Here is a 7,259-nt window from a genome sequence, read left to right as displayed (position 1 = left end):
AATTTATCGGTTAAATAATAGAAAGACAATAATTACTAATACTTTTACACTTCGTGAAAATAATATATTTACTCCCTGTAATTATACTATTAATTTATAGGTACACTTGGATTAATCAGATTATTAGTTAGTTTCCCGACAACAGTGTAAACCTCTAACCCGTTCCATTCCATCCCTAAATATAAAGAAGTAAACATCACAGCCTTAAATGTTTGAGTTACTTAAAGTCAATTATAAACAAGTATATTTAAATTCAATTATTAGTCGCTTTTTAAAACATTCCCCAATATCCTAAACAGTAAATGCATTTTATTTTCATCGGATGCTTAATGAATATCAAATAAGTAGTATTCTTTGTCCGAGTAGAAAGCAAGCAAAAACAAAAGGTGAAAACCCTCCAATTTTCCCCATGCCCAAGCAAGCATATATTCTACCAAGCTAAAAGAAATTATTAGAATCTGGTTACAGCATTGATTGCCTTTGAATCTTCTTTAGTTTCCCTATGTTAACGGTTCCCCTTTCTGCCCCCACCTTGTTTCACTCCTTTTTCCTTTTCCCTGTCCACCAGATGTCCTTTGCCCCTCTTCTTCTTATATATTTATTCAACCTGGATCATCCCCCAACCCTTGCTCAACTCTGTTACAACCCTAGCCATGGAGTCAAGGCCCCACTGTTTAAGCTTTCTCTATGCAGTCCTAAGCATTTCAGCCTCCATTCTCTTCACTCACTCTGGTATGTAAATTCCTTTGTTTTCCCATTCTATTCATTTTCAATTGATGGATTGAATGAATGTACTTCGTATGATTTGTTGTTTCTTTTGTGTGCAAATTCTGTAAAGATGCCAGACTCATGGTTCATATATGGAAGAAGCACCAAGGCTCAAACCTCCATGAAAAGCTAAAAACAACGGATCGTATCGGCTTCGATGGTGATCCATATACCCTTGACTCACCTTTCTACCTACCACATTCTGACTCATTATCACCACTACTTCCTCAGCCTGATCACTCTCCTCCATTTACCCCACAATCGCCTTCCAACCCTCTGCCACCTCCGGCGAGTTACGGACTACCAACACCTCCACCACCGAGTAACATCATCCACAGCCCACCAACACCTCCACCACCGAGTAACATCATCCATAGTCCGCCAGCAAATCCACCGGAAGCAGTTTCTCCCGACCATGGGTTCAATCCACCTAGCATTTTCTCAAGTCCACCTCAACATCAACCTAACCCACCAAAAAATGTGTCAACGCCCCCTAAGCAAGTTCCAGGCCAACCCAGTCCTGAACCGCCGGTGCTGAACCCACCACCTCGTTCTACTCCACACAAAGGGTCACGATCTGGTACTTGGTGTGTGGCTAAGCCAACAGTGCCTGATTCATTGATCCAAGCAGCCATGGATTATGCATGCGGGTCTGGTGCAGATTGCAAGTCGATTCAACCCAACCAGGCTTGCTTCCAACCCAACACGATGATCTCTCATGCATCGTATGCTTTCAACAGCTACTGGCAAAACAAAAAGGGAAGCGGTGGCACTTGTGATTTCGGAGGAACTGCCATGCTTGTTACAGTTGATCCTAGTAAGTTTCTGAATCTGAACTTCCCCAATATGCGAAAAAAAATAAACTAATGAATTTCTCATTTTTAGTAACAATTTTTTTTTGCAATGAAAAATGACAGGTTTCGGTAAATGTCAGTTCAGATACAACTGATCGTCCATGAACACACAAAAGAGCCATTTGGAAGACCAATTATTCAGAGTTTGAACGAGCAGTTTGCCTTACATATAGCAATTTAATTCAGCTATTGAGCAGCCTATTTAGCTGGTAATTATTAGCTTGTTTCATTCTATGAAGCTGATAGGGTCTAAAGAATACTGCCTTTATATTAGTTTATGGTTTTATGGTATCATAATGTATATAAGAAAAAAGGCTTATCATAATGTCTTATGTTTTGTTCCCAAAGACAAAAATAATTGCATAAACAAAAACTTGCGAATTTTTATTTCAAAAAAAACTGCAGATTTTTGAGACAAAATATTATGAAATAGATTTATTCCCAAACTTTCTTTGGTTGGGAAGCCAGAAATGAACAAGATATTATTGCTTGGTCAATATTATCTTTGTAATATGGATTACCTCATTAATTGTTAAAGAAATTTCATATTTCCTAAATTAAATTAGTAAAATAACTCATTTATTAAGGTTTTAAAAACCATTTAAAAATTAGGAACAGGGAAGGATAAAAGATTATTCCATTGTCACTAAATCAAAATAAACCAATTTTAAGGAGAAAAATAAGCACACTTTAATGTTTAAAACCATTATTCATGTTCGAAGTTTCTGACGATCGCTTGCAATGAACTAAATCTGTACTTTAACTGAAACCAATTTAACCACAATTATGAATAAATTTTTGAGCTTACCATTCATAATACCAAAAATAAGAAAAATTGAAAATAATATAAACAGGCATGAAAGAAAAAGAGTTATCATGTAAATATATCTATATTATTTAATTATTAATTTATCCTAATTCACCAGCAAACACGTGCTTTAATGGGTTCTCTTAAGAGGAGGGGAAAGGAAAGGAGGGAAAATGAATAGAACCACTATTGGTTTAAGTATGCCAGATCAAAATGAACACTTATAAATCAGAGACTTTGTACTACTTGGAAGTTTAAATTCTGCTTAGTTCCAATAGGTAACCAGATTGTATTAACATCTTTGCTTGAACACATTAACAGATCTCATCTCTAGAAAACTCCTTAATGTAAACACAGATGTCAACAGATTCAAAATATTGTTAGCAATTTTTAGCATCTAGACAATGTGTATTATAGGAAGAAGTATTGGATCACATTCACATGGTTTACAATAAGAGTCCCCCTATCACCTTAATGCTATAGAACCACCAAGATAACTACAACTTCTGCCACAGGAAAAAGACCCCCTTATAGAAGAAGAGATAGGACAGAGAATTGGGGGCCAGGGGGGAGGAACTGAAAATATGAGAATGAAAAGGAAACTTCAAAATTATACAAAGAAACACAACCAGTAAGTATCAGACATACCTTGGGGTTGATGCATAAGGATCAGATCCATTCCTTAGGATTCATGCAGGCATCTAACAATTTCCACTCTTCACTTCCCTCTTCTGGTTTCTGCGTGTCAAGCAAGAAATAGGCCTCTCACAATCAGTTATAGCTTCTTGGTAATATATCAGAGCAAACATTTTCACGGAATGTGTAACAAAGTTACTTGGACGGGAAGATGGAAATAGGTAAGGAAAGCTTACATGATCATATTCCCATCGTGCAGTTAAAGGAAGAGACATAAGAATACTTTCAATTCGACCTCCTGTCTTCAGTCCAAATGTTGTACCTCGATCATAGACCTTTCATTAACAAATCAAAATTATAAGGATCTGGTTTGGAGAAATCTTAGATGTGAATCTCTCTAGTTTAGTTATAGCTCAATCCAATACCAAGTTGAATTCTACATAGCGCCCCTCCAAAGCTGTTGCCATGCCTTGTGGCTCTCATTAAATGGTGTATCCTTCCTTTTTTCTAGGATGGGTATGTATGCAGGAACCACAGAATCCGCACATTCTGCAGATCAAATAGAAAAATGATACAGAGAAAAACAGCAAATCCCCTGGAATAGCTAACACCCAACAGTTAATCTCAGTCATGAGGAATTACCAGTGGCAAATGAAAGAAGCATTTCTTGATCATAATCATTTAGATCATCAAAAAATATTCCCCCAAGCCCTCGTCTCTCACTTCGATGCTGCATAAAAATTAAAAGTAAACATGAATTTAAAAATTTAATCCATAATTGAATGGGAAAACAGGTAATATTATGAGAATATGCAACAAGAGAATGTTTTTCTATCAAAAGAAAGGTTTTAGAACATATATGATCACCACGAAGGCTACTGATGTTACTAAAAATTACAATGTTTCCACCCCAAATAACACCGCCTCCATCCTACTCTAGAAAACCGTTTAAAAGATGCACATTTTGAGAAAGTGATTATCTGCCCATTTGTTAATTCAAATGCTATACGCAAATTCTAAAACTCAGGGAAATAAATAGAAACTAACAAAATCCCCCCAAAAAAATGTGGCAAGATCATACCTTAATGAAAAAATAGTCATCACACCATTTTTTGAACCGAGGATAAAAGGATGGATCAAATTTATCACAAGCCCTTTTTTGTATCTAGAAAAGAAGGCCAACGTTAGCAAACAAACATTCAGCAAAACATTTCATTTTCAAAGTCTACAAGACTTAAATCAATGTTCTGCACATACAGACATAGCATAGTCATAGAATTTTGCAGTTTTCTTTAAGGCTGAGATGTGCAATGCACTGGCAGTAGAATCATTAATCTCCAGTGTATCTATCCGTCTAATACTAATATGTAAAAGGAACAGAGGTTGCTGCTCTTATAGAATTCAATCTATGTGCTTACAGCAAAATCTGTTATGTGATATTTGTAAGATATTGAAATATGAAGGTTCTGCTCAAATACTCGGATTTCTTCATGTTGGTTTTCTATTTTCTTAAAGTATCAGTATTTGAATTAATTTAACTACGTAAGCTCCTTGGCATTTGAATCATGCAAAAAGCAGATTCTCAAGCTTTATTACGGGTTAGTATAATATACAAAAATTTGCCACAAAACCATGGAAAGAAGAAAAATCCCACTTACTGAATGGAAGTGCTTGATATCCTCCTCAAAGATGTAAGCTGGAGTCAAATCAGTTCCACCACCAAACCACCATTGTCTAGGTGCTCCAGGAGTATCTGCACATTTTCAAGAGAGGTTACCACCTAAGCTTAAACCACTTAACTTCAAAGCACAAAATGCCTAATATGCAAACCATACAGCATAATATGCATTGCTACTGAATTGCCAATAAGAAGAAATGCATTGTTTTTGTTATATTATTATGGGGATAGATAACGACTCTCTACCTAACGGAAGCTTAGTTCTTGAAATCAGGTAACACTGTAAAACTACCCGGGTTCTAAAGTTACCACTTCAATATTCACGGTTCAAGAACTTAATAATAAATAATTGAGGATAAAGTAAGTACCTTTCGGAGCATCAGTCTCAAAATACCTATAATTAAAATGCAATGTAGGAGCAAACGGATTCTTCGGATGCAAAACCTGCCACCAAAAAGAAAAAAAAAAGTTACCAAAACGATAGCAAGTATCCGCATTTTTTCCTTTGAAAGAAATAGCGATAACTGATGAATTACGGAGCTGATGCCAGCGGCGAAAAGGGGAACGGGACCGGACTTCTGACCGGCAGCAGAAGCCTTGGCAGCTCGATAGGCTTCAGGAGGCATAACTCCATAAACAACAGAGATATTAACACCAGCTTTTTCAAAAACAGCACCATCTTGCAACACTCTGCTAATTCCTCCACCTCCTCCAGGCCTGGTCCAAGCGTCCTCCTTGAACTTCCCGGCTCCGTCGAGAGCCTCCAGGGCGCCGCACACGCTTTCCTGCATCTCCAGTATCATACTCTGGAAGCGCGACCTGATGGACCCGTTATCTTCGCCGTCGGTTTGACGGAGGAAAGTGTAGGGCCTTTCGGAGATTACAGTTTCTTTCTCGATGGAAACGGCGGAGGTCGTCATGGGTCTGCGGATGGGAGGGGAAGTGAAATTGGTGAGGGTGATGGAGGTGGCGCCAAAAGGGCAGAAGCTTAAGTGAGGTTTCTTGGAGGTAGCAGTGGCTGTTGGCATTGCAATATTTTGGAACGGATAATGAGTTTTGCAGAAATTTAACACAAATTTTGAAACGAAAAACGGTTAAAGGAAGGAATGGAATCGTCTTTTTTATAAAAATAACTCCAAATTTTTTATTAATTATAAAAATGACTCATGGCCTATTTTTCATCCCAGACAGTTAAAATTATCACTTTTTTTTTATAGAGTCAATTTATTTGGCATAACTTGTATAAATATCATTCTGATATCAATATTTTTAAATATTTTGGGAGCCAAAATATAAATAATAGTGTTGGAGCCAAATACAATGGTGCCACCACTTTTATGTCAAAATTTTATTTTTAAAGTGATTTTATTTTATTTTAAAATTAAAATTATTATTTTATTTGGTAGAGTTATAGAGAATTGCATGGCTATCATATTGCCTTTCTTTTTTAGTTTTTTAATAAAAATAATTTTTTTTTATTTTGGTGGAGCCATTCTCTTTGCCATGACCACTTTAGTTGATCGAGCAAATTTAAAAAAACTATGATTTCGATTTTGTTCAAGACCAATAGCATTTTGTCTTACAAATTAAAAAATATCATGTTTAATCACAACACGAGCAAGTCGACCGAGTAAGTTTTTCGGTGTTAATATTTTACAGCTCGGACGCTGCTGATATTGATAATCTCACCCATGCGGTTCGATTTGGGATTCCAATAGACCTTTAAGCATCCCGATGACCCAGAGAATCCCAAGTAATTCACTCATTGGCTATATAACCAATTTGAACTCGTTATCGTCCTACCACAGTCAACGAAAAGACTTACATGATCAAGTTGAACACGTTATCGAATAAATCACTGGCAACCAAGACCCCTATTTTGACTTGAAATTTTCAACGCATATGAAAGTAAGGAATCAAATCTACATTCCCGAAAAGGACCATTAAATTTATCGGTGTCAAAGCTCCACTGGATTGTCGTTAAATAAAACATACCTTCAAATTATAAAATTTTTTAAATAAACAGAAACACAAAAACATAAAAATAAAATAAAAAATAGTCATGATCTCCCTCTCCTTCATCCTCTAACTTAATAATTTTTTTTTTTAAAAAGTACTGATTTTCCATTGAGGTATATATAGTCATTTGATCACGTCAAAAAGAATGGCTTTATCAAAATAAAAAGTTATTTTTTATTAAAAAACCAATTTAAAAGAATACTCAAAAAATGACAACATGGTGGTCACACCATTTTCTATGGCTCCACCAGATAAAATAATAATTTTAATTTCAAAATTAAAATTAAAATCACTTAAAAAATATTGACATGATAAAGGTGGTGGCACCAATCTATTTGGCTCCACCACTATTATTTATTTTCTGGCCCCCGAAATATTTAGAAATACTGGTATTAAAGTGGTATTTATACAAATCATGCCAAATAGATTGGCTCACCCAAAAAATTAATTTTTTTTAATTCTAGCAGCCAATGATTTGCTGATGTGGCATGTGGGT

At 35.8% G+C, this 7,259-nt stretch overlaps 1 protein-coding gene and 1 pseudogene across 1 annotated transcript; one reads left to right on the top strand and one right to left on the bottom strand.

Moving 5' to 3' along the window:
• The first annotated feature begins 341 nt into the window (after positions 1-341).
• Positions 342-1,947, top strand: LOC105802294 (uncharacterized). Its single transcript, XM_012633859.2, has 3 exons — positions 342-732; positions 839-1,585; positions 1,686-1,947. Exons 1-3 carry the CDS (start codon positions 654-656, stop codon positions 1,715-1,717), a joined length of 858 nt encoding a protein of 285 aa, XP_012489313.1. The 5' UTR covers positions 342-653; the 3' UTR covers positions 1,718-1,947.
• Positions 1,948-2,666: 719 nt separating this feature from the next.
• LOC105802285 (coproporphyrinogen-III oxidase 1, chloroplastic-like) lies at positions 2,667-5,848 on the bottom strand (annotated as a pseudogene).
• Between the last annotated feature and the right edge of the window lie 1,411 nt (positions 5,849-7,259).

Source organism: Gossypium raimondii, chromosome 7 (assembly GCF_025698545.1).
Source record: "Gossypium raimondii isolate GPD5lz chromosome 7, ASM2569854v1, whole genome shotgun sequence".
NCBI lineage: Eukaryota > Viridiplantae > Streptophyta > Magnoliopsida > Malvales > Malvaceae > Gossypium > Gossypium raimondii.
This window is presented reverse-complemented; position numbering and strand designations above follow the sequence as displayed.

What these genes read in the sequence shown, in the direction of transcription:
- LOC105802294 (XM_012633859.2), top strand. Translation starts at nt 654, where the DNA reads ATGGAGTCAAGGCCCCACTGTTTAAGCTTTCTCTATGCAGTCCTAAGC. An exon ending in CATTCTCTTCACTCACTCTG is followed by an intron (nt 733 to 838) that starts GTATGTAAATTC and finishes AATTCTGTAAAG; the next exon opens with ATGCCAGACTCATGGTTCAT. An exon ending in GCTTGTTACAGTTGATCCTA is followed by an intron (nt 1,586 to 1,685) that starts GTAAGTTTCTGA and finishes GAAAAATGACAG; the next exon opens with GTTTCGGTAAATGTCAGTTC.